We start from the raw sequence: 27,893 nt of genomic DNA, 5'->3' as shown, positions 1-27,893 counted from the left end.
AGATGGAAATTAGATGAAGAGTGGCAGGACAACCTCAGCTATGGAAGCAACCATGTGGAAAGCCAGAAAATGAGAGAATGAGAGTTAATGAGGAGAGGGACTAGAGCAGCATGTGCATAAACCCTGCCTTCCATACACGAGAACAAGGATACTTCAGTCAGAAAAGCAGTATTCCTGAAGGTGAGGTAGAAATTCTTGCCAATGCTATTTATATCTAGGAAGCACAAGTTTCCTCTCCCTCAAATTCACTCCAGGTTCTTCTGGTTTACTTGTTGCAACACAATCTCCCAATTGTCCTGACTGAGGTAGCACTTTTTGTTAGTTCTATGTGTAAGCCCTACTTGTTCAGTTTGTTTGACTTATATACTGCCCATCTGGCTTACGGCCATCTGGACAGTTCACAACAGAAAAGTGACACAAAACAAAATCATAATAAAACTCAATTGTAAAATAAAATATAACAATTTCAGATAATATAAACTGCATTATAAAATAGCTAAGTATAAAATACATTCCCAAAACATGTATGTAACGTGGCAGTAGTCAATCACATTATCAGCTGTTGGCTTCATTCAATGGGCTCTGTAGATGACATGGTTTGAAAGACCTGCTGGAATTTTTTAGTTGTTTCTTTAAAAGCCCAAGTAAAAGGGCCAGGCAAATGGTAGGTGGTAGCTGATTCCATAGCTGAGGAGTGATCACTGAAAAGGCCCAATTTCTTGTTTTCTCTCTCCGGCCCTCTCTCTGGGTTAGTATCCCGTCCTCCTGCCTGGGATATGTGGGTAGGACAGATGGCTCCAGTTGGGAATAGGCGTTTTGTCAGGTATCAAGGTCACAAACCGTTTAGGGCCTTGCAAGTTAAAACCATACTTATACTCACCAAGTTTAACTTCCCAAATTTAACAAGTTCTTCTCCATCTGCTGTTGTTTCTTTCATATGTAATGTGACAGCAAACACTGAATGAGATCGACTGGAAATTAAATTAACAAATTAAGATAAGTTGCAGAAGGGTTTGGAAACATTTTTCTCACACACACACACACACAACACCTGACTAGTGTTCACTTATGTCAACACACAGAAATTAAATTGTCTGCAAAAGTATTTTTCATGTAGAATCCCTTCCAAGGTATTCTCTAAGCTGCACAGCACTGCATTGGGGGTGCGCAGCTGAGCCAGTGTTTCTGCCCATTTGCTTCCAGTTTGGTCCAGAACCCCGAGTGTAAGATGCAGGGCTCATGCCCAGCGCTCTGTAAAATTAGAGGGAACGTTCATCCCTTCTTTCAGTTCTTTGTCACCAGTTTTAAAGACCTAAGTAGGTAATGACAGTTTTTTGGCACACAATCTAATACTGTGGGCTAAATTCTGCCTATTAAGAAGTAGTTGAAAAGTTTACCACAGACTAATAAGCTAATAATTTTGACAACATATATTTCTGAGTATACATGGGGGTAAATATAAAAAATTGCAATATTCAACTAATATTGCTGATTCGTCAGATATTCATTGGTTCTTATTCTTGAGGTCCAGAGACCCCCGACACATAGGAAGCAATGAATATAACCCCTTTACACATAGGCAGAGAGGAGTTTTCCCTTCGGGAGGTTTGCTAAAGCCTGCTCAAAGGGAATCCCACCTCCCTGTTTACAAAGACAGGGGGATATCACTTTACTCAGGCTTCCCCTGTCTTTCTATGCCCCTGCCGGCATAGACAGGCGAAGTCTGAGTGAAGGAATTCCCTTGCTACACTGTCTTTGCAAACAGAGTGGGGGGATTATTTCTGTGCCCCCAGGGGCACAGAAAGAGGAAGCCCAAACTAAGCAATGTTCCTTCACTGTCTTTGCAAAGATAGAAGGGTGGGGGATTGCTTTGATCAGTCTTCCCCTCCCACCTGTGATGAAAGGGTAGGATTTTAGAGATAAGACATTCAACTGGCCTGTATGCTAGTAAAACAAATGGCAATGGGTTTTGCCTTTTCCTGTCTCAATGATCATGTGCAGTCATTAATGGCAGAAGAGCATTCCACTCGTTAAGATGCACACACATCTTCCAACTACAACACAAGACAGAAGCTTTTCCTCTCCCAGGGTGCTCTGTTAGGATCATCCTTCTTTCTCTTATTCCATGTAGAATGGTAGGAGGTAAACTTTGTTGATGGCTCTGATGCCCCTAATGATTCTCCATCTCAAACGCATCTTTCTGTATAAGCAGTCAGGAGAGTTCTATAAAGTACCAAACCTGGTTAATGGGTCTAGGTGTTGCCAGATTGCAAATCTTATAATCCCTTACCTGGCTATGCCTAAAATACCTTGCAGTCCAATACCCGATTTTCATGAGAGCAGCATAGAAGGCCTTAACTGCTTGTGACACAAGGCTTCCTCTGCTTTCTAGTCATCTTTGACTGAAACTGAAGATAACAGGAGGAAGTAGTCCTTCTGCAGTCTTGCCTTTTGGTTGACCACTTTGCCTGTCACCTCAAATGAATGACAGACACAGTGCTACAGTTTGTAATACAAGCAGCTTGTTGCTTTGCCTCATAGGAACAAGTCTGTATGTTTTATGATAGTGAGAACCAAGACCCACAGAAGGAAGTAAACAACAGATTACCGCATGGAGCTTATTCCTAAGCAGACATTTACAAGATTTCACTGTTAGAGGAACTTCATACTCAGTGCGTATGCAAACGCCTTCTCCAGCCTGGTGTCTGGCAAACATTTACAATTAGCTATTGGCCTTCCTAGCTAAAACTGAATGGAAGTATAAACTAAAACGTTTGAAGGGCATCAGTTTGGAAAACTCCAAGAAAGAATTTGAAAAGATCTCTTACAAAGACAAAGAAACATTTCTCACCTGGAATACTGATTCAACATAGTAGCTGCTATGGTTCTTTTTGCTGCTCGCCTTTCTAGGATTTGATAAACTTCATCTTTGTTATGTACAGTCACTTCTTCCAAACCCTTGATTATCACACCCCTCTATCAAAACAAAATGCAAGATTACATGTTTTATTCAGAACCCCCCCCCCCAACTTATATGAATAAATCAAGCACACACAAAAAATGTTTACCTTGTTACGGGGATCATCAAACATTTGCAGCCTTTCCCCAACCTCTGAAGATGGATTCAAAAGATCAAAGAGCTCCTCATTATAGATTTCCAACAAAGATACTTTCACAGAAAATTCTGTACCATTTTTTGCAAGCTTTTCAAATATCTGATGCAGTGTTCGGGGAATTACACCAGCGAGTGAATCCTTTAACAAAAGAGCAAAAGAAAGGTATAGCTTTAACTGGCTCTCCTTACTGTCTTGCAAGTCACTTTTAGCATGCTGGCAATGCCAAATATGGATTGAGCATGCATCCTTAAAACAGAAAGGTCCCTAATAAAACCCACGGCTTATTATTGTATGGTGGAGATTTAGGCTGAGATTTAGGATACAATTCCACATACATTTTCCCAGCATTAAACCAGAATGGACCTGCTTCAAAAGAAATACACATAAGAAATTAACTATTACTGCAAAAAGATATTCCCTAAGCTGATGCCCTTCAGATGTCTGACAATTAAGTTTTATCATTTTCAGCAACAATCACTAGAAACTATACTGCAAAACAGGTGGGAGTTTCTGGTTGGGTAAAATTAGCATAGAGTCCACGTTCATATTTAACTTAGGAATGTATGAAATATATTTTACCTCTTCCCACGTATATTCTTCATTAGGTGATCTTTCCCCTTCCATAGTAAATGTCTTTCCTGTACCGGTTTGACCATAACTATGCAAAGGAAATTAGAATGTTAATGTCAAGAACAAATTCTGGAGTTAGAAGAAGAAGAAAAAACATGATACTCACGCAAGCACAGTACAGTTATAGCCCATAAGTACTTCATCCAAGATGGGACACACTACACTTCGGTACACATCTATTTGTTTTGCTTGAGCTCCAAAAACCTATTTTTAGATGCAAGGTAGCATTAATACATTTTAGAGCAGTGATTTTAAAAAAAACCCAGATACACTTGCTACATAGTTGCCCTTGAATCATTAGAAAACTGTGATCTCTCATTTGCAGGTCTGTGACTGACTCTGCCAGGTGAAATAAATTGCAAGACATGCTTTGGTGGCTGTAGCCATCATATAGCACAAACATTTGGATAATTCCAGCTGTTTATGCAGAAGGACAGTGCCCTTTTCATAGATCCTTTTAATCTCTTTGAAGAAAAGGGCAATGCTGATGCCAAGTACCTGCCTATTTTCTTGCATACTGCTTAGGGATCTGTGATAGGCAGAAAAGTGATCAGCAAGTACTTTTTCAAAACTGATTCATAAAATAAGTAATCCAGCATGTGGATTAGACCTAACTTCAGATTATAGGAAAGTATTTTCCAAATAGACATACTTAAGAATTTAGCAAACAGTTTCAGAAAATTGTTGATTGCTTACAATTAAAATAGAACTAACTAAAATGATACTTATGATTTTATGGTATGGAATGCTGGACTCTGTAGCTTCAGTAGCATGGAAGAACTTAGTCTAATTTTGTTTCTTCTGACTTTGGAAAAACAAATCCAAACTATTTTCATTTTTCTTTTTTAAGAGGTGGGCTGAAGGGAGATGTTAAGTGGGAAGTTTAAAAACGTCCCCATTTAGCTCAGCCAGCAAGGAGGCCCTGGGATATTTAGCCTAATTCTTCTTAAGAGGAATAAAGAATGGGCTCCCCTTCTGGGAAAGTCTCCTTCTCCCCACAAGCTCTGTAACAAGAGTTCGAAAGCCCAAGGCTCCTTCCTAATGTTAAGCCATAGTGTTGCATTGCATCTAAACCTGTCATTTGTCCACTGAGACAGGCAACTCTCCAAAGCATTAGGCAGATAGATGCTTTTCTTAACACCTGCTGACTGATCCCCTTATGTGGAAATGGCAGGATGCAACCTTCCATAAGTAAAGGATATCACCTACCAGAGCAATAATCCTCCTTCTCAACTATTAGAATTGATAAAGCAGCTTTGATAAAGACATCCCAGAAATCTAACATCAATCCTAATAGCAATACTTACCATGTCGAATGTGTAAGTTTTTCTTGATCTTTTATCTGTCACCCCTCCAGTGCAAACTGTAACTTCTTTTCTTGCATGTTCACATTCCACTACAGGGTAGGAATTAGCCTTGTGTTCAGACATACTGAAGGGCCTTTAAAAAGAGTGAGAAGCAGGGTGAATAAAATCAATGATTTTTTTAAACAAATTTATTTAAATCACCATTTAAATTTAAATCATTAAAAAACCTGATTTTTAAAATTCAATTCAAATCCACCCTGGTGAGAAGGGACCTAAACTTTCAGTAGTAATAAATATTAGTCTATTTTAAAGTGAGCATGAAATTAAAAACAAAAAACTACAAAGAAGCTGAATGTCTTCTTAAAGGCTTTCACAATGGGATCTGATGGTTGTTGTGGGTTTTTTGGGGTGTTTGGTGGTGTTCTGGAGTTTTTTCTTCCTAGCGTTTAGCCAGTCTCTGTGGCCAGCATCTTCAGAGGACAGGGCAGAGGCATCTTCAGAGGACAGAGATCAACAAAACCTGGCTCCCAGCACTGAAAAATACAGCCTGCAAAAGGTCAACGAACTCTACCCAGCCGTAAGGGCCAGTGATCATTGCACACAAAAGATGAGCCAATGACATCCATCAATCACAGTGACTGATCATCTTCCCCCTTATCACAACAAAATACCCATAACAAAAAAAACTCTGATGACAGGAAACAACCAATCTCCTGAAAAGAACAACAACAACAAACACCCTTATCCCACAGCTACAAGGACTCAACAATCCCAGACCACACCAGAACACAGATATAATTCTAGCTCCACTCCTCTGAAGATGCCACAGAGACTGGCAAAATGTTAGGAAGAAAAACATATGGTAGTTGGAGCATTCTTTGGCACTGCCCTTCTTTGGGATTGGGATGTTTGTTCAGTCGTTTAGTCGTGTCCGACTCTTCGTGACCCCATGAAGCAGAGCACGCCAGGCCCTCCTATCTTCCACCGCCTCCCGGAGTTGTGTCAAATTCATGTTGGTTGCTTCGATGACACTGTCCAACCATCTCATCCTCGGTCGTCCCCTTCTCCTCTTGCCTTCACACTTTCCCAACATCAAAGTCTTTTCCAAGGAGTCTTCTCTTCTCATGAGATGGCCAAAGTACTGGAGCCTCAGCTTCAGGATCTGTCCTTCCAATGAGCATTCGGGGTTGATTTCCTTTAGAATTGATAGGTTTGTTCTCTTTGCAGTCCAGGGAACTCTCAAGAGTCTCCTCAGCACCACAATTCAAAGGCATCAATTCTTCGGCGGTCAGCTTTCTTTATGGTCCAGCTCTCACTTCCATACAACACTACAGGAAAAACCATAGCTTTGACTATTCGGACTTTTGTTGGCAAGGTGATGTCTCTGCTTTTTAAGATGCTGTCAAGGTTTGTCATTGCTTTCCTTCCAAGAAGCAGGCGTCTTTTAATTTCGGGGCTGCTGTCTCCATCTGCAGTGATCATGGAGCCCAAGAAAGTAAAATCTGTCACTGCCTCCATATCTTCCCCTTCTATTTCCCAGGAGGTGATGGGACCAGTGGCCATGATCTTAGTTTTTTTGATGTTGAGTTTCAGACCGTTTTTTGCACTCTCCTCTTTCACCCTCATTACAAGGTTCTTTAGTTCCTCCTCACTTTCCGCCATCAGAGTGGTATCATCTGCATATCGGAGGTTGTTGATATTTCTTCCGGCAATCTTAATTCCCGCTTGGGATTCCTCCAGTCCAGCCTTCCGCATGATGTATTCTGCATATAAGTTAAATAAGCAGGGTGACAATATACAGCCTTGTCGTACTCCTTTCCCAATTTTGAACCAATCCGTTGTTCTATATCCAGTTCTAACTGTTGCTTCCTGTCCCACATATAGGTTTCTCAGGAGATGGATAAGGTGGTCAGGCACGCCCATTTCTTTTAGGACTTGCCATAGTTTGCTGTGGTCCACACAGTCAAAGGCTTTTGCATAGTCAATGAAGCAGAAGTAGATGTTTTTCTGGAACTCTCTGGCTTTCTCCATAATCCAGCGCATGTTGGCAATTTGGTCTCGAGTTCCTCTGCCCCTTCGGAATCCCGCTTGTACTTCTGGGAGTTCTCGGTCCACATACTGCTGACGCCTACCTTGTATGATTTTGAGCATAACCTTGCTGGCGTGTGAGATGAGTGCAATTGTCCGGGAGTTGGAGCATTCTTTGGCACTGCCCTTCTTTGGTATTGGGATGTAGACTGATCTTTTCCAGTCCTCTGGCCACTGTTGAGTTTTCCAAACTTGCTGGCATATTGAATGTAGCACCTTAACAGCATCATCCTTTAAGATTTTAAATAGTTCAACTGGAATGCCATCACCTCCACTGGCCTTGTTGTTAGCCAGGCTTTCTAAGGCCCACTTGACCTCACTCTCCAGGATGTCTGGCTCTAGGTCAGCAACTATATTGTCTGGGTTGTCCGGGATATCCACATCTTTCTGATATAATTCCTCTGTGTATTCTTGCCACCTCTTCTTGATGTCTTCTGCTTCTGTGAGGTCCCTTCCATTTTTGTCTTTTATCATGTCCATCTTTGCACAAAGTTTTCCTCTAATATCTCCAATTTTCCTGAACAGATCTCTGGTTTTTCCTTTTCTGTTATTTTCCTCTATTTCTTTGCATTAATAATCGCCGTTTGGGCACTCGGGCTCAAAAAGGTTAGCCATCACTGCCCTAAATGGTTTAGGACCTCGATATCTGGCAGAGCGCCTTCTCCCACCCAGTTATGCCAGTCACTCATTCCAGCCAAGCCGGGTGGCTGAGGGCCCTAACACCCAGAGAGGTCTGGAAGGAAAGAACGAGGAACTGGGCCTTCTCGGCAGTGGCCCCTCATCTCCTGCCCAAGGAGATCTGCCTGGCTCCCTCTCTGGGTGTCTTCAGAAGTAAACTCAAGACTTGGCTATTTGGGTAGGCTTTCCCCCCTGCTGTATCTTAAATTCACCATCTTGGATTTATTGCATGTTTATTGGTTTTACTGTTTTTAAATTTGTAATGCTGCCCAGAGCAGACCTTTGGTCAAGACGGGGGTGGGGGGGGTATAAATCTAATAAAACAAACAAACAAACAATAACCAACAAGCTGAATGCCCTTTGCTTTTGTTAACACTAAGTTCAGTGGACAGTCATAATGCCATTATGCATGTTTAGCATTCAACAGTGAACTCAATACTGTTAAGTCCATTTCTTAAAAGTCTATTAAAATGCAGTTGAGTAGAAACAGATACAACCACTTAACACTACACTGTCTAAAAGGTAAAATCTGGGATTTAAACTATGTGCAGGTTGTTTAACAGTTTTACTACCTCAAACAACTGAGATCCAATTTAGCATGTTCATTTAGCTTATAATAAGTTTGAAGTACGTTCAATTCATTAAAAAAAACTCAGTTTTATGAACATGAGATATTGTGCTTTTGTGTCCACAATTTAAAACGTCAGGAAATTGCCTGATATTGCTGCACAATATTGTGCCCATGTTGTCAGCAGGAAAAAGCATGCCAAGTTTTAAATAGTCAAGGGTAGCCAACACCAATGAATGTTGACAACATCAATGGTAGCAGCCGAGATGGTCTACAAGGTACTCTCTTGTGCTTACTAGCATTCACAAAGTGACACAAAGCAAGGGAAAATTCCTGAAATTGACTCCTTTTTCTATTAGTTCCACCTGTTTGTTTTGACTCTTCAAAGAAAAACTGTTTTTTTTAACTGTTTCTCTGACCTTTCATTGCCCTCCAAACATCTCCCATCCCATGTTGATTTGCTCTGCCAGCACAATATCATCAATGCAGTCTCATGCAGTACTAATGTCATATTCATCTTACCAATCAACCATCACTTGAGGGGAAAACTCTGCTATCTGTTGCTTATAGCAGGAAGTGTTTCATCTTGTTAGTACTATCACCACCTGAGAGTGAGAACCAGGGCTGCCTTCCTTTAAAGCAATTTAAAAGGTTCCACTTTCTTGCTGCTATGGGGACTGCTAACTTACAACAGCTCCACCCTTACATTTACAACAACCATTCCAACATTTGTTAATGCTTTCCCAGCACCCCATCTCAACTTTAATCATCCCGACGCCTGGTGTTGTAAACTAGTATATTTACAACACCAAACTCACCAGCAAGAGCGTGAGAACAGAGGTCTGAGAAAGAGCCCCAACAAACAAGCTCGAGAGGAGGTGTGAGGGAGAAGGTGAAAGGGGGCACTCAGCAAGCAAGCAAGCTAGCAGGCAAGCCAGAGGACTTGTGAAACAGAAGTAAAAAGACAGCCGTGATTTAATTTAAAAAGCATTAAAATTCTCCAAGAACCAAACCCCAACAATAACACTGAGCCTAAACAGAAAATAGGGTTCAATTTACGATCATTCTCAGGAAACCAATAAAACTGCAAGTGCAGTGTCTGCTGTGCCAACGAGCAAGTTCAGATTTTCCTTTTGTTATTACTGACAACAGAACTGTGTACGTATTGACTGAAATCCAGTATTAAGTCGCAACTAGAGTCGGCCCTTTTAGATTAACGACTACGAATATCCCTGGCCCACTGTCCTGGATCTCCAGGCCCGCCTCCCAGCACTGACCCGTCCACTTATTTGGGGGGGGGGGCGTCGGCGGGGCCAGCACCCTACCCGGCGCAATGGGCCGATCGATCGGCAACAAAACCTGGCTGCTGCCGCTGCTCCCCCTTCCTGATCTTCTTTCTGGCCCTTCAGCAGCTGAGTGAGGAGGCTCCTCTTCCTGCCCCTTGGCTGGAATAGTGGCCATTAAGAGCAGAAAGGCAGAGCAGCGGCAGCCGGGCTTCGCTGCAGATGGACGCTCTGAGCAGGACGTTCCCGGGTTCAGGTGGCGCCTTTTAGCCCTGGTCCATTTCAGAACTGAAGCCAGGCATTTCTCGGGAGCAGACAAAGGGATTCTTCCAGACGACGCTTTTATTCTGTAACCAAGTCGTTTACAGAAAGGAAGAGTCCAAACAACGATGCCTCCTACCCAATTCCTCTTTCAACCGCCTCTCCCGAAACTATGACGGCCTGGATCCAACCTAAGGTTTAGCCCCGGCGACCCAAGATTGCGACCCAGGGCCCTTTTACTCAGGATTATGCCCCTACAGTGGCTTACGGGGGTTTATTTCCATGTCTACAGACACGGGATCAGGAGGGCGACTCTACGCCCCCCCCCCCCCCCGCCGATTCTTCCTCAAGTGGAGCGATTCACTAATTTCTCTCTACCCTCCTTCCATGAGGACTTACCTGCAACGCACGACCACCTGGATGTTTTCCTCTTTCTCACTCCCTCCCACAGAAGCCATATCGTGTCAGGCCGTCACACACCACGACGAAGGGATGAACGAAGGGACGCCGCCGGGCCTGCTTTTTAACAGCTGGCCCCTCATCGCCAACGCCACAGGCAGGTGCGGTCATCCCAGACTAAGGCGCACGCCCAAAAACTCAGCTGCCTCGGCTCTCCGCAACTTTGAACGAACAGCTCGCGCTCTGGGTCCTCGACCAATCAGCGGAAAGGGACAGAAGGCGCGGAGCAGCATGGGCCTTTTTTCTGTAAAAGCAAGACGGGGCGATTAGGCATTAGGCTTACTCTTGACGACGGAGGGGTCGGGAACATAGACTGCAAAATAATAGTAGAGGTATAGCCCTAGCTCAAGACAAGTTTTTTTTTCTGGGTCTTCCAGGTACTATTTTGCACATTTCTGACTGAATACTACTGAACATAGGCAAAAGGCCAATGGGAATTCAGCACACTTACTTTCAAATTACGTGGTAGGTCTAGCAGGACATCACCACAGCCTAGAAGTATATGTAAGAGTTAAGACTGCCTGAAGTCAGTTAAGATTTTTCTTGCAGAGTCAAAGCTGGTCTCAAAGAATAATGATCCTCACATACGTTTATTGCAGTGGTCTTCACTCCTTTCAAAAGAAAGCCACTACTGAAATGTACAATAAATGTGTTTCAATTATAGTAATCAATGCTCTTTTCAGAGAAATTTGAACTGTTTGTTTTAAACACAGTTTAAAGTAAAGTTTGTTTTAAAAACTACTGTAGTATTCCTTTGAACAGAAAGAGCTATTTGTGGATTTACCTATTGATTACAATTCTAAATAAAGGGGTTTCATGCATTCAGCACATTCACACCACATACATATTCACCAAAGAGAGAGAAGAATTCTTTATTTGCATTGTCCAAGTTTCAAAGAAAGTAATTACTGTAGTTCCAAAAGCCTTTTGGTCTCAGCAGACAGACAGACAAACAGTGAGTAATGTTTGTGCAGCCCCCCTCTTCTTATATTCTTATATGGCTCCTGTGGTAGATAACATTGTGGATACCATGGCCCAATACAGACTGATATTCAGGTATTGATCCCTCTAATTGTTTCTTTGTTTTACCATTAACAGAGGAAAGCAAAGGAAGACTTGCTTTTACAAGAAAGGGGAGAACTACCAAACTCTTTTGGTGCACAAGAAGCGGAAGTTCAGGCTGTGTTGCAAGTCCTTAAGACTTTGCAGGAGGAAAACAGGTCAAGTCAGCATCATGTTATCACTGACAGTGAATATGTCTATAAAGGAATAACAGTACAGTATTTTGGTTTTGGGCTAAGGATGATTGGAAAAATGCAGACAACAAACTTCTAAAGCATTCTGCTGAATGGAAACAAATTTGACATACTACAAACTGGTGAGGTTGATGTGCTCTTTTATTAGATAAAAGCCCATGGGTTGGGGAGAGACTAGTTAGCAAGAGGAAACAATACAGTGGATCAATTAGTAAAGAGAGGAAAAACCCTTAAAGAAGTAGGGGGAAATTGCAAAAATAACACAATATGGCTTTTTAAAAGACTTAAGGGATATAAAAGGTATTGGAAAGAGCAAACTAAATAACAAAAGGGATGTTAAGGAAATTAGTGAAAGAAAATGGTAAATATTTGGTTGGAAAAAAATTACCAGTAGTGTTGGCAACAATGAGGAGTTCACAAATTGGAATGTGGGGATACTCCCCTTATGATATATTGTTTGGAACATAAATGTGTTGGGGATTTCCCCATGATTATGATGAAATGCCAGAGGGTTACTGGTTTAACTTATTACAGGAAAGAAATAGATACCGGGAGAAATTCAAGAACAATGGAATCAAGATAACGAGGTAAAAGAAAAGAAAAGAAAAAGTAATGTCTGAGAAAACTATGTCTCCCATAGGAACACAAGTAGCATATTTGGTTTCAGGTACCAAGGAACCTTGTTGAGACCATGCTGGAGAGGACCCTATGTTATTTTGAATTCTATTTATCCACCTTATTATTTGTTACAGATAAAGGACCGGCAAAAGTAGGAGGAAACAACTAATAAAATTCAGACTTTATTTTCCTTTAGAGACAAAGTGGCCACCAACAAGAGGAAAGGGGAAAGTTCCAAATCAAGAATCAATGCAGTTCTGAAGAAGAGAACAATAAAAGAAGAGGAAGAATATAGATGGAGGAAGTGGGGAACCACCCTACGGTGGTGGGGAACAGTTAAATTGTAGTAAAAAAAAGAACTTGCCATATTTTGCTGTGGTCCACACAGTCAAAGACTTTTGCGTAGTCAATGAAGCAGAAGTATATGTTTTCTGGAACTCTCTGGCTTTCTCCATAATCCAGTGCATGTTTGCAATTTGGTCTTGAGTTCCTCTGCCCCTTCGAAATCCAGCTTGCACTTCTGGGAGTTCTCGGTCCACGTACTGTTGAAGCCTGCCTTGGAGAATTTTGAGCAAAACCTTGCTAGCGTGTGAAATGAGTGCAATTGTATGGTGATTTCAAAAATTTCAAACAGTAAACTTTAACTTTATAAATAACATAGAAAAACATTTAAAAGTCAACAAACATGAGGCAGGAACATCTGCCTTCAGGGAAACTGAACAGAAACAGTCAATTACAGTCATTGAATTGTGTAAAACTCTTTAGAAACATACAGAAAATCTTCAGAAAGTGCATAAACATACAGAAATTTTTCAGGAACTGCATAAACATACAGCATTTCACATTTTAAAACTGCTCCAATTGAATCGTATTAAACCAAGAAAATTTTTACTTTTGCAATACTAACTTTGTTTGTTATTCCTCATCTTCTCCATTCCATTTTTTTCAGTCTACTGACTTCTTTTTCTTTAATATTTATTTTCCCCAAACTGTCCTTTGGGACAGTTTGGGGAACTGTCCCACACTGTCCCAATTTCTGTAGTTCTATTACTGGATATAATGGGGAGATTGAGAGAATAAATATTTTCTTAAATTCATTCCAAATTTCCAACATATTTCTAAGAACTGGATTTATTTTCCTTTTTCATAAGGGTCATACTTTACTTAAAGTGAATATTTTCAAAACAACGTGGCACTTCTTGAAATTCTAACTTTGCCCATATTAATTTATTGGATTGTGATAAAATATCTGCCATATATCTCATTTGACAAGCACATTCATTCCCTAGCCACCCTTTCCTTCCAAGGAGGCTGGATTCTAGGTAGAGGAAGGGACTTCAAGGAGGAGGTAGGAAAGCCTCATTTTGAAGCCCAACATTGGTAGGAACACCCTCCAGATTACTAAAGCTGGGTGAAAACTCTGCATCCTTTTAACCCACAGATTCTGCATGATGTGATCTAGAGACTCTACATGTGGTGCAGCCAGTCAAATGCAAAGGCTACTATGAATAACTCAAAGATTTTACCAGCTGCTCCTCTATGACCCTGTGGACATGGGATCATATTTTAATTAATTTACCATTAAACGTCCCTAAGAGTAAATAGAATTTCACAATGATTCATGCCACAGAATAATCTACAGTAGGTGCTCCATCACAGCTAGGGTTAATAATGCTGTATTTCAGTGAGTTATTTTGCAGCCTTTATGCTACTTCCAAGGAGCAATAATGTGATGTCATTGAAGTGTTTGATACAGTTCTTTCATACAGCTTCTTATTCTTTTACTTATTTAAATTAGTCTCTATTTTCTTCTCACTGTTCTTTCAGAAACTTAGTGGTGGTTCCCTTATACCCTTAATGTACTCTGCTATACATTTTAGTCCTAGTTTTTTAAGGTTATGTTTAATTTTTGTGTTTCAAACTATATTTCTTAATGGTTCTTTAGTTTTTGTAGAGTAGTCCTATACAAGCACCACCCATTACCATTACTATAGTGCAAGGAAGTAGCACACACATATAGGATATTTTGTATATTAAAGCAAATTTTAAAAGTAGATAACATTAAACACCTTGCACCTATCTGTATAAAACCTGTCAGCATTCACAAACTCACAAGGGGCTACAGTGTTGCCCAATTTTGTATATTTATGTGAAAAAAACAGAAAACTGTAGACTAGAATTTGAGAGAGATAATCCTCTGGAAAATTCTTGTCTAAAATGGCAAATTAGGATAGTGAATGAGCAGGTTCCATCTCTCCCCACTCCAAACTAATTTGCAATTTTCTTTATATGGTGCAACTCTGCAACATTTTGAAGATATTGTCAGGCTTTCTTTGGGTATTCAAATTGCTAAGATGGCTTGAAATAATTTGGAGAAATCCAGATTTGATTTGGACAGGACCCAGACCTAACCAATTTATTTGAACCTTATCTGAATTAGCCCAAATTTTAGCTTTCCCTTAAATGAGCTTCACTCTTGTGGATGCCTCTTGTCCAGAGGAGTCTTTCCTTTGCAGCTGAGTATTTCACCCTGGAGGCTCTAACTGGGTTAACCTTATAGGGCTGTTCTTCTTCTGTTTGGATCTTTGTAACTTGCAAAGGCAATTGGCTTTTCTGTTTCATCAAATAGATATGAACAAAGCAACCACTTTCCCTGCCATCAATGCTTTACATATTCTGCAGCCACCATCTCCAGGAGCATCCCACAATCTGCATCTGTGCTTGACCAGTTGATTTATGGATGAGTCTGTCCCCATACAAATGCAAAATCTAAATGGATGCAGCACCTTTGTGCAGATAATGATCTGCTCTCTTCTCTCTCTCTCTCTTTTTTTAAAAAAAAAAGCAATAAGGGAGGGAAAGCAGTGCCATTATGATGAGAAAGCAATGAGGAGGATAGAGAGCAGTGACATACACAATTAGGTGAGAAGGTGGTTTGGTAGCTATGTGTTCTCCCAAGAGAACAAAGTGCAGCTGCAAAAGCAGTAAGAGGACCTTTCTGAACTATCATTTCAGAAAAGTTCCTTTGTGGAAGAAAAAAAACTAATAACAAGAAAAGTCAGATATAAAAAACTGAGAGAACCCATATTGATGGTGAAACTGTCACATTACAGTGTAGGAAGTTGGAATTGGTGAGATTCCATTTAATGCATTTAAATTGGTAAACCACACGACTTTAGAAATCCTATTCCTTGTTTATACTAGTTAAGCTGAGACAAACAAAGCGAATATAAAAAGCAATGAAAGTAAAAGAGATTGTGCTGTTGTACTGTGTATGTTTTTTTAATAACTGTATGCTATCAAGTGGATTTTGACTTATGGTAACCCTCTCCAGTGTTTTTGAGGTACAGAATACACAGAAGTCTTTTACCATTCCCTTCTTCTGGGGGCATACTGGGACTGTGCAGCTTGCCTATGACTACACAGCCTGACTCTTCTCCCAGGAGACACAGTGGAGAATCAAATTCCCAACCATTGGCTCTGCAGACAGATACCTAAACCACAATGCTAAAGAAGAGGGGAATTCCATACATGCTCCTTCAGAGAAGAATAAATTTATCATATATATGTTCTTTTTTCAGTAGCTGAAACTGGGGAAAGGAAATCTATATACATATAATGGGAAGGAATTTATATTCCTGTGGAGTGTTCATCTACTAACTGGCTTGTGAATGTGTTCTAGGTTGTTATTTGCATGTGTCCCTGGAGGCTGTTACACAATGAATTGGATTGCGTGTGGTTGGAAACTGACACCATTAATTAAAAACCCACGACCTCTTTTTGGGCTTACAGTCTTTTGTCAGTTCTTGAAAAAAATTGTTTATGGAATCTATATTATTTGTATCTGAATTTTTTTGTCTCAGTTTAGGGTCATGTAGACTGTCTTATTTAATACTAATTGTGTGCCATCAGGTCAATTCTAACTTATAGCAACTGTTTTCAGAGTTTTCTATGTAGAAATTACACAGAAGTGGTTTATTATTCCCTTATTCTGGACTGTGCAGCTTGCCCAAGGCCACACAGACTGGCTCTACTAACAGGAGGCATAGTAAGTATCAAACTTCAGATTCCTAAACCACTGAGCTATCCAGCTAGCTTTTGTAACAATGTCCAAACAAACATTTAGGGTGACCTGAAAGCATACTTCCAGTATAAAAGTGTAAGAAACAAATCCTGAACACTGGTGGATCACCCGTTACTGCAAGTGTTGAGACTATTCTTTCAAAGAGGACCAAGTGCAATATTGCTTGCATTTAAAATAAACCAATAACCTGACATCCTGGTTGGAAGATTTTTCTTTACCTCATCTGAAAATAACAAGTCCTTTATTTAAAAAAACCCGCAGTCACAAAATGTATTTTCCATATCAATATAGACTCTCAGGAATTAGTAATTTCAGGAACATCTCTAAAGACAGTTGGTAGTTGGTTATTTGTACATGAGGGCCTTGAGGCTTTTCAGATTAAAGTTATCCTTTAAGCTCCTGCTCACTCCTCTAGCCTCTCTTTGAATCTTAAAACATTATTATAGATGGAATCCTTTTAGGATTGTATGTAAGCACAAGAGGAATCACAGAAGCTGCACTTACTAACACATGAGTTGCTAGTCTCACATCAGATGTGTGCCTGATTGTATATCCAGTGCACACCCAGCACCTTGCCTATAAGCACGCAACGTTCACATGCTCCTCTTGTGAGTATGTGGAAAAAAACAACAGGATTCAACCTCATATTTCCTAGAAAGTTTCACTTAGATTAGCCTTCAGAATTTACAGTACAGTGGTGCCTTGACTTAAGAACTTAATCCGTATTGGAACGGTGGCTGAAAGTCAAAATGTTCTTAAGTCAAAGCAGCATTTCCCATAGGAATGCATTGAAAACCGATTAATCTGTTCCAACTGGTTTTTGTCCTTATGTCAAGGCACGGTTCTTAAATCAAAGCCAGTTAATCTGTACTCTACCACTAGGGGGAGAAATTTGCACCAACAACCAGCAAGCATTCTTCCAGCACAGAAATCCTCATCACAAAAAGAGAGCGGGGGGGGGGGTAGAGACCTGAGGCTAAACTGCATTTTAAAGCCTGCTTGCACCAAGAATCAGCAAGCATTCTTCCAGCACAGAACTCCTCATCACAAAAAGAGAGCATAGAGAGACGAGGGGGATAGAGACTAGTCTAAGCTGCATTTTAGACCCACTGCAATAAACCTTTGGAACACCTTTTCCAATTTTAAATGCAGATGAGTAAAATGCATTTTAGACCTGCATCAGCCAGCACAGACCCTTGCAAAATTTTTCCCCCAAGCTGCAAAAACCCTGTATGTACAGTAAATATGTACAATAAGTATGTAAAACACTGCAAGTCCCATTGGAGCAAGTCCCACATGGGACTGCAAAAAAACAAAACAAAAAAAAACCCACCAAAAAACAAAACGACACAGAAATGTAACCGCCCAGCCCAAACCTACCCTTCAAAACCCACCCAGAAAAACGTTTTTAAAAGGAAAAAGTGGAACCTTACTGGTCTGAAGCCTCTGCAGAGGCTTCCCGGGCTTCCAAGGCACCGGTACCTGACTGCTTCTCCTTCCTCTTCCTGTGCCGCCACAGCCCCTCCGACCCATGCCTTCGGTGGTGCTTACTCATAAGTAGACCTGTGCCTTTGGTGGCAATTACTCACAAGTAGACCCACACTGCCCTGCCTCTCCTTCCTCCTCCTGCACCCCAGGAGTAAAAAAGTTCCCTGACCCCCTGCTCTAACCATTGGGGCGAAAGAGCTACAAAGAAGCAGCCTCTTTGCCACCAACGCTTTGAATTTCCCGCCTTTTCCCCCTGCCTTTTTCCGTTCATAAGTCAAAGCTCCATTTCTTAACTCAAAGCAATATTTCGCGTCCGGAGCTGTTTGTAACTCAAAACGTTCGTAGGTCAGGGCATTTGTAAGTCAAGGCACCACTGTGTCTTGGAAGGATCTGTCTTGACCTAGTGCTCTCCTGAAATACTTGGGGGCTTTTCTTGGTTTGATACAGCAAGTAAAAGCTAGAATTCCTCTTGAACAGAATGCCAGCAAAGGAGGGGTGGTTTGTGCTTCCAGAGGAGATCTCTGTGGAGACATCTCTTCCCCTTGAAATAAAAAATACAAATGCAAGAATAGGCGATACCTTTGAAGAAGTGGGATTTACTCAAGAAAGCTGATATAGTGCATGATTTTTAATTTTTTGTTAGTGGCCTATAAAAGTATTCTCTATTCTTGCATTGGTATCTCTTCCCCTTATCTCATGAGTGGAAGTAGCTCTGCAGAGACTACAGATGGTCCAGGGAAAATGTGTCATACATACTCAGGAATGCTTATCTTTCTCATTCTCTCTTGTGGTTAGGGGGCCTGTGCACAAGCCAACCAATGCAGTGAGGGCAGATACAACCCATCCTTGGTGCATCCAGTGCCAGAGTTTATTTTCCTTTTCCTTTTCTTTTAGGAGCCTCTTGGCACAGTGGTTAAACTGGTGTACTGCAGCCAAAACTTGTTTCATGACTTGAGTTCAATTGCAGGTAGCTAGTTCAAGGTTAACTCAGCCTTCCATCCTTCCAAGGTTGGTAAAATTAGTACCCACCTTGCTGGGGTAGGGGGCAATGTGTAGTTTGCATAATTTAATTTTAAACTGTCCAGAGAGTGCTTTAAGTGCTATGGGGCAGAATATAAGCAGCACACTTGCGTTGCTTAAAAAAAATAAATTGAGAAAGACTGGATGTGGATTGACACTTAGGATAAAAGTCCATTGTATTCTAGTTTTGAAAAATGTCCCCTAGCTAAAATAGGGCAGTGGACAGATTGCCACCATGCCCTAAAGGAAAAGGCATTTTAAAATATAATTAAAAGGGGTATTGGGGTGTGCCTTGGGATATGAGGTTGCTGCTTTGGTCATTTCCAGTCTCTGCTCTATTTGTATCCAGTCTGTCATGCAACATGATCAAAATGGTTCACATTTCTCTTCCACTAACATTTTCTTCCTGGAAAGAAAGAAACTCAGTTCTGAGGAGGATATGTCGAGGAGGAGGCTGAAAATCACCCAGAGATCACCACGTGTGGCATGTAGGGAGTCAAACTAAAACATATTGCAATTCTAATACTTTTATTATTACAGCATCAAGCCATATACATAAAATAAAATTAAATGCAGAGCTTCAAGTACTGACATACTGCAAAAAGCCAAATCAAATAGGCAAAAAAAAAAAAAAAAACCCTCCAAATATAACAATGTAAGACCAATGTCTAAGTTTGGCTATCTATTCTGGCTACTATGGCATGCTGCCCAAAATTTTGCTACCAGTTCTGTAGTAATCCGATTTTAATCAATTAACAATTTGCTACAGTAGTCCGAGTCTGACTGGCTTGTCCATCCATATTGCAATTCCTTTATTCCAAATCTGGATCATTCTGGGAGTTGTAGTATGAAAAGGCTGTGCTTCCTTCATTTCCAATCTCTGCTTTGTCTACTGTGTTTCAGTACAGAATATGCTGATAACATACTTTTCGTAACAACTATATAAAACATCTGTAACAAAATATAGCAATTATATGATCACACAGAAAATACCAATAATCTAAAGCAAAATATCATAACAATCACATAACAGGCATTAGTAATATAAGAAATAGATAGAATAATAAGACAATAATCATTTTATTTCTGGCCTTAAAAGAAACCAAATATTTTGGCCTTGTCAGTTATAGCAGCAGCAGCACCAGCAGCAGCAAAAGGGTAGAGGAGAAAACCAACACCATAAAAATGTTGGAGGAAGGCCAGGTCAGTTCCCAGCTGCAAATATTGTTAGGAAGAGGACAAATATAACCTTGGGCCCACACACTTAGCAGAGTTGCCTTACATAACAATGGACAAATGATTCTTCAGATGTTCTTGGACTGCAGTTCCCAGAAATCCTGGCCAGCACAGCAAGTGGGAATTGCAATACAAGAACATCTGGGGGTCCCAGTTTCATAACCACAGGACTAGATGAATGGCAGAGTTACCACCTCCATCTTTTGTAAGACATCTACTGCACTGGGCTGAGCTGGCTTTGCCCTTTTCCAGATGATCTCTTTCCTACTGCTGCTCAGACTGGCCTTCCAGTATTTGGATTTGGATTTTCACATATTTTCTTCTTCTTCTACACTACAGCATATTTCTAAATTTGCAGGTTAGTGTCTTTAGAGTGCAATGCTGTAACAGGCAGCCCTGACCTCACCTGTCCGTCACAGCTGGGCAGTGAATCATCAGCCAATGGGGTGACGGAGGCTGGGGCTGAAGAGGGAGGAGCTGGAAGAAAAAGGGGTGTGAAGAGTGGGTGAGAGGTCAGTTCTGGAGTGTGAAAGATGAGATCTGGAGTGTGAGAGAAAAAGAGCTTGTTTAGAGTCCTGTGTGCCGTCGTGTTCAGTGAGGGAAAGTCTGTGATTGATTAAATAAGAACCAGTGATTGACATCGTGATTAGCTATCTGTGATTTACATATTTTATTTTGTTATTTCAAGAAACCTGTTTTGTTTTGAAGGAAACCTTTGTCCTTCTTAAATAGTCATTCCAATTGGTGGTAGCGAGTGTGAAGTGGTGTGGTGGGCATTCTGAGAGGCTTGAGTTGGCAGTGACATCAAAGTGGCCTGCCACGTCACAATAAAATTGGTGTTCAGCGGCGGGATTCGAAGATCCAGTGAAGCCTTGACTGGAAAGGTGCCCGGAGCAGGGGTCTTTAGTCAGGGACGTCTGAGTGAACGCGTGGGTAACCTTCTAGGACTTGTGTCATGGGGAGCGAGTCTAGTAGAAGGGCGCGGGACCTCAGATTGGGTACTAAGACAGGGAAGCTCTGTGGTGACCATTTTTGTGGAGAGAGTTGCCCAAAGCTGAAATCTGTGGCAGATTGGCTAGCTGGTCCTGAGTTAAGGGAGAACTCTGAGAGGATAAAGCAGAGCCAAGGGCAGTGAAGCTGAGGGGACTCAAAACAGCTAAGCCTGGCACAGGGGGAAGCTGTATGTTTAAAATTTTGTGGCCTGAGGCAGAAAGAAAAATTCTGTCTTTGGTAGGAGGCCTAGCTGGAAGCTGAAGCCTAGTAACAGTAGCTAGCTTGCCAGTGAATGAGTGCTGGAAGCTAAATTGTAACACAGACACTCACTGACAGGAGAAAAAGTGGACTTTTAAAATCAAGGCTTTTAAAAGTGAATAATAAGCCTTAAGAGAGGAAAATGCCTTTGACTAGAGGGAAGAAAACTGAGCAGGTGCCTTGTGAAACAGCAGTTGGATCAGATGAGGAAAATGGGAATTTTGAAGAAGGATTTGCCTCAGCTCAGGAGGGAGAGTCCTCAAGGGAAGATCCATTAGAGTTCAGAAAATGGAAATTTGAGTTGGAAATGAAGGCCAGAGCCGAGGAAAGACAAATGGAGAAAGAGAGGGAAACTCAAAGAATGGCCTTGGAGATGGAGAGGGAGAAAATTGCCCTAGAGAAAGAATGTATGACTTTTGAACTCAGAAGGCTAGAACTGGAAAATCAGAACAATAATAACAATAGAGGAGCCAACTCTGAGGGAAGTCAGTTATCTAAGGCAGACCTAAAGAAATTCCCAATTTTCAGGAAGGGAGATGATCCAGAATCATTCCTTGTGATGTATGAAAGAGCGTGTGAGGATTTTCAAGTGAGGGAATCTGAAAAGATGATTATATTGAGATCCCAAATTAGTGGAGGCCTGGCTGAGATATATGCGGAGATGCCAATCGAATTAATTAAAGATTATACTGAATTCAAAAAGTTAGTGTTTGCCAGGTATGGCATAAACTCAGAACATCTGAGACAAAAATTCAGGTCACTATCTAAGAAACCTGAGGAGTCTTACTCACAATTAGGGGCAAAATTATCCAGATATTTAGACAAATGGCTGTTACAGGAGGGAGTTCAGACAGTTCAGGATCTGAAAAATGTTGTGGGGTTGGAACAGTTTTATTCTCTCTTACATTGTGAACTAAAATATTTGGTCGGGGACAAGAAACCCCAGAATTTGAAAGAGGCAGGGGAGATTGCAGATTTCATTTCCCAGATACGAAAAACCAGCTTTTCTGAGGGAGAAGGTGGGAGGAAAACTTGGGAGGACTCAACTAAATATCCCAGAGGACAGTTTAAAAACCAGCAGAGGGTTGGCGGCCATTTTGTGGAAAAGTCCTCAGAACAGAGCGAAGCCCAGAGGGCAAAATTTGGAGGGGAAAGTAGGAAAGGGTGCTGGAAATGATCAGTGGGATGTTAGAACTTGCTTTAAATGTAATGAAAAAGGTCATATTGCATCCCAGTGTGGTAAAAACAGAGAAAATAGTGAATTTTTACCACAAAAAGTAAATTTAAGCAAGCCTAAAGCTGTTTGCTGTGTCCAGCAGAGACAAGTTAATACACCAGGGGAGGAGTCAGTCTCCATGGCAACACAAACTGAGTTCTCTACACCAGATGATAATATGGAATCTCATATCCCTTATGCAGAGATTAGGCATTGCTTTCTAATTAAAACAGATCAAGAATTATTTAAAACGGCTGGGGACAATATTTGTGTTTTAGATAACAAATACATGGGTCTGAAAGATTCTTGTTCACAAGTAACTCTATGTCACCCAGATATAGTACCTCAGAAATACATTTTAAAAGAAGAACACATGGCTATGAAGGGAATAGGGCAAGAAACTGTTATTTTGCCTGTGGCTGAATTACCTATTCAATATCCAGGATGGCGGGGACATTGGCATGTAGGAATCTCCTCACAGTTGCCATCGGCCGTTTTGATTGGCACAGATCTCTCTGAACATGTTAAGAGAGTTTAGTACTAACACATTCACAACAAGAGCAAGCAGAGGCAGCTGAAGAAAAGAGTGACAGTCTGGGGGAGGAAGTGACTGACAATGGAGACACAGCTGAGTTATTTACACTTGATATTCCCCAAAACAATATGTTCTCTCAAGAACAACAAGCAGATTCCACACTAAAATGCTGCTTTGAGAACGTGTCTGAAATACAGTTAACCCCTGAAACACCTGAAAGGTTCCACATTGAACAGGGATTATTGTACAGAGAGACACTGGTAAAGCCCAGGAAAGGAGGGGAAGATATGCAAAAGCAGTTAGTAGTTCCTGTAAAATGCCACCAGAAAATATTAGAAAGAGGACATTGAGATATATTTGCTGCTCATCTAGGAATTAATAAAACCAAACAAAGAATAGCACAAAATTTCTATTGGCCAGAGATGGGAAAGCAGATTAAGAATTTCTGTCAAAGTTGTGATGTTTGTCAGAAACAGGGTAATAACAGAGATATAACCAAGGCAAAGCTATTCCCATTACCCATAATTTCTACCCCATTTCAACGTATTGGCGTGGATATTGTAGGGCCATTGCCTAGAGTCACCAAAATGACAATAGTCATTCTGACTATTGTGGACCATGCCACACGATACCCAGAGGCCATTCCTCTGAGAAATATTGAGACTCATACAGTGGCTGATGCCCTGCTGAATTATATGAGTCGAATGGGCTTTGTGTCAGAGATAGTGACTGACCTAGGAACATCTTTTACCTCAAAACTCATGCAGAGACTATGGCAAATATGTGCAATCAAACATCTAAATACTTCCCCAATCTAATGGGCTTACAGAAAAGTTTAATGGTACCCTGATGCGCATGATTAGGGCCTATTCTGCTGAAAACCCTAACAATTGGGACCAGAGATTACAGCTCCTGTTGTATGCATATACTACCCCAAGACAGTACAGGATTTAGTCCTTTTGAATTGCTGTTTGGGAGAAAAGTGAGAGAACCCCTTGACTTAGTTAGACAAAATTGGGAACAAATAAAAGGAGATGGTCCTGAGAACGTAAACTCATATTTAGACACCCTGATGAACAACCTAAAAATAAATTTAGAACTAGCTGCTGAGAATCTTCAAATGCAAAAAAATAAACAGAAAGTCTGGTATGAAAGAAAAGCCAGAGAATGAAGTTTTAACCCTGGAGATGAGGTATTTATGCTGAGACCTCTCAAAGGGAACAAATTACAATTAAATTGGGCAGGACCATTCAGAGTTATTGCCAAAATGAATGATCTTAATTACATCATCAAAGATGGAGAACCAGGCAGGAGGATGGTTCATGGGAATATGATTAAACAATATTATAGAGAGGAGAATAAGGTGTTATTTGCCATGAAGGAAGCTGACAAGGAGAAACACGATTTGCCTTATTGGGAAGGGAGAGGGAAAATTAGATACAACCCTGAAGACGTCAAAATCAGCCCTTTACTTTCCCAAGAGCAGCAGAATGAAATGAAATCCTTAGTTACAAAGTACCAACATGTTTTCTCTAACAAGCCTGGGTTAGCCAAGGGAGTGGTGCACAAGATAGATACAGGAGGTGCACCCCCACCAGCTGTTACTTCTTGCGATGCTACTGAACTGACACGCAAGAAGAGTGCAGATCGCATCCAGTGGACCAGCAGCTGCGAGGAGGTGTTCGCGAGGCTGACGGCGACGGTGATGACCAGTCCGGTCATAAGAGTTCCAGAGTTCCAGCGTGAGGTCACCATTGTCGCTGATGCGTCCAACACCGGGTTAAGAGCTGTGCTGAGCCAGAGGGACAGCAACGGAGAACATCATCCTGTGGCGTACCTGAGCGAATATCTACAGGCGGGCGAGGATCAGCTTTCGAGTGGTGAGGGAGAGTATCTTGCAATCCTTCATTCTCTTCGCAAGCTTGGACCTTATTTTGTCCTATGTACTGACCATTCCCCAATATTGTGGCTAAGGACTATCAAAGCCAACAACAACAAACTGATGAGATGGGCTTTGATTGTGCAGGACTTTGACTTTGAGGTTTGAGTGGTCAAAGGGACTCAGAACTGTCCTGCAGATGCCCTTTCCAGAAGACCTGAGAATTGAAGAGAAAAAGAAATAATTGAACTTTTGATATGATATATGTAATAAAAGTTGGATGGGCTTGTACCAGTTAAAATTGCTATTGGTTATGTGAGCAAATGTTTAAATGTTGTATCTAATTGTTAATAATATGCCTTAAGGAACGTTGGAAATGGTAAAGTATGTAAGTGTAAAATATAATGCAGGTAAGAGGTTTATTTAAGGGTTGTGCAATTGTTTGATATATTGATTGTTTAATTGATATGATGTATTGTTGTTGTGCTCTGTGTTCATGAGAAGAAAGCACTTTAGCTTTTCTCCCATGAAACAACTTTTTAAGGGGGGAGGTAATGTAACAGGCAGCCCTGACCTCACCTGTCCATCACAGCTGGGCAGTGAATCATCAGCCAATGGGGTGACGGAGGCTGGGGCTGAAAAGGGAGGAGCTGGAAGAAAAAGGGGTGTGAAGAGTGAGTGAGAGATCAGTTCTGGAGTGTGAAAGATGAGATCTGGAGTGTGAGAGAAAAAGAGCTTGTTTAGAGTCCTGTGTGTCGTCGTGTTCAGTGAGGGAAAGTCTGTGATTGATTAAATAAGAACCAGTGATTGACATCGTGATTAGCTATCTGTGATTTACATATTTTATTTTGTTATTTCAAGAAACCTGTTTTGTTTTGAAGGAAACCTTTGTCCTTCTTAAATAGTCATTCCAATTGGTTGCAGCGAGTGTGAAGTGGTGTGGTGGGCATTCTGAGAGGCCTGAGTTGGCAGTGACATCAGAGTGGCCTGCCACGTCACAAATGCCATGTTTTCCTACACCCATGCCTTCTACGATCAGCCTAACTACACAGAGTAAAGTAAGCCCCCTCTACATCTCCATCAGATTCTCTTTCTTCCTCCACTACTCCCACAGGCAGTTGGACCTCTGTCTGCCACCCCACTCCCATCCAGGCCAACCTACCGTAAGTCTGCCTCAAGACATGGGTCTACAGCTAATTGCTAATAGTCAATGTTTACGCACCAAATGGAAATCAGGAAAATTTTATAAACAATTGCAACGAGAATTGGCAAATAAAGACTATGATCATTACTGTGTAATTGGAGATTTTAATGCCGTCTTTGACAGAGAAATAGACACCAAATCAGAAAAAACAAGTAAAAAGAAGAGAAACATGATCCCAAGAAATTTTTTACAACTAGCAGAAGAATTAAATATGGTAGATGCATGGAGAACATGTAATCTAAAGACAAGAGACTATACCTTCTACTCCAATAGGCATAAATCATGGTCAAGGATTAATGCATGCTGGATGTCAACAAACCTAATGAAAGAATTGGAACAAATAGATATTTTACCCAATACATTCGCAGACCATAATCCAATTATGTTACAAGTAGGCGGTAGACCAAGAGAATTTAACTAGAAGCTTAATATATTACATCTAAAACATGAAGAATTCAAGAAACAAGCAAAAGAAGAAATAGATTTTTTAAAAAACAGAAATGGCCGCGCATTCAGGTGCTGCAGCTCAGTGCTCTTCGACTTGGCGTTCTTTATGGATGTTTTTGTGTGTATTATCTGGTGTTGTGAATACCTCCGGTGGAGTGAATATACTCTACAGCAATTGTGAACTTATGAGGATTGGATTGCAATGTAAACAGGAGATAACAGCTAAGTTTATTTGGAAACATGGCATACCATCAGAGATTGCAAGGTCCCCCGGCTCTCTGTGGACTGTAATTCCGGCAAAAGCGAGAGTGAGAAGGAAAAGGAAACGTAAGGAGAGGAAGAAGAAAAGGGGCTGTAGGGCTGGTGTTTTGTATAGGCTGCAAAAACAGACAAAGCGACTACCACTCCCAAGTCTCTTTCTGACTAATGCCAGATCAGTGGCAAACAAGATGGATGACTTAAGGTTACAGGTCTCCTCAAGTAAGTTTGTGAAAAACTGTTGCGTGCTGTTAATCACTGAAACCTGGCTGAACCCCACTATTCCAAACACTGTTATTGATATGGAAGGTTTTTTATTACATCGTTTGGACAGAGACAGGAATGTGGGGAAGTGCAGAGGAGGAGGATTGTGCGTGTTTGTTAGAGAGAGCTGGTGCACAAACTCAGAGATTATAACACGTCATAGCTCTTTGGAGCTGGAATATCTGTCTGTTAAATGCAGACCTTTTTACCTTCCACGGGAATTCAGCGTTGTAATTATTCTTGTTGTTTATATTCCGCCGGATGCAAATGCGGATTTGGCGCTGGGTCATCTGGGCGATGAAATTGGCAACTTGCAAAGTAAATTTCCGGATGCTGTATACATTATTGCAGGAGACTTCAATCATGTAGATCTACGTGCAGTCCTCCCCAAATTCCATCAACATGTAAGGTGTGCTACTAGGGGGCTGAACACCTTAGATAAGGTCTACACGAATATTGCAAATGGATACAGGATATTACAATTGCCACACTTGGGCCAGTCTGACCATATGTCCCTGTTTTTAGCTCCGGAGTATATTCCTCTGAGAAAACAGTCAGGGCCAGTAGTCAAGACAGTGAAAAGCTGGCCGGAGGGAGCAATGGAGCAGTTAAAGGACTGTTTTGAACAAACGAATTGGGAAGTTTTTGACCATCCTGATCTGGAAGAACATACAGCTGCAGTGTTAGGGTATATGGCACACTGTATTGACACGGTCACAGTGGATAAATGTATCTGGGTTTATCCCA

At 41.1% G+C, this 27,893-nt stretch overlaps 1 protein-coding gene across 2 annotated transcripts in view; it reads right to left on the bottom strand.

Annotated features, from left to right (window-relative positions):
- Positions 1-26,650, bottom strand: part of LOC110081584 (kinesin-like protein KIF11) — a 48,950-nt gene extending 22,300 nt beyond the window's left edge. The window contains exons 1-7 of one of the 2 annotated variants that reach the window (XM_073003743.2): positions 9,713-26,650; positions 5,054-5,186; positions 3,853-3,950; positions 3,696-3,774; positions 3,069-3,254; positions 2,852-2,976; positions 881-971 (exon numbers count right to left, since the gene is read on the bottom strand). In XM_073003743.2, the coding sequence (XP_072859844.2) occupies positions 881-971; positions 2,852-2,976; positions 3,069-3,254; positions 3,696-3,774; positions 3,853-3,950; positions 5,054-5,176 (702 nt within the window). In that variant the 5' untranslated portion in view covers positions 5,177-5,186; positions 9,713-26,650. The remainder of the gene's footprint in view (positions 1-880; positions 972-2,851; positions 2,977-3,068; positions 3,255-3,695; positions 3,775-3,852; positions 3,951-5,053; positions 5,187-9,712) is intronic. The other variant, XM_073003742.2, reaches the window with a different exon arrangement.
- Between the last annotated feature and the right edge of the window lie 1,243 nt (positions 26,651-27,893).

The sequence above is a fragment of the Pogona vitticeps genome, chromosome 6 (genome assembly GCF_051106095.1).
Source record: "Pogona vitticeps strain Pit_001003342236 chromosome 6, PviZW2.1, whole genome shotgun sequence".
NCBI classification, from domain to species: Eukaryota; Metazoa; Chordata; class Lepidosauria; order Squamata; family Agamidae; genus Pogona; species Pogona vitticeps.
Note: the sequence above shows the minus strand (reverse complement) of the source record. Positions and strands in the feature narration are given on the sequence as shown.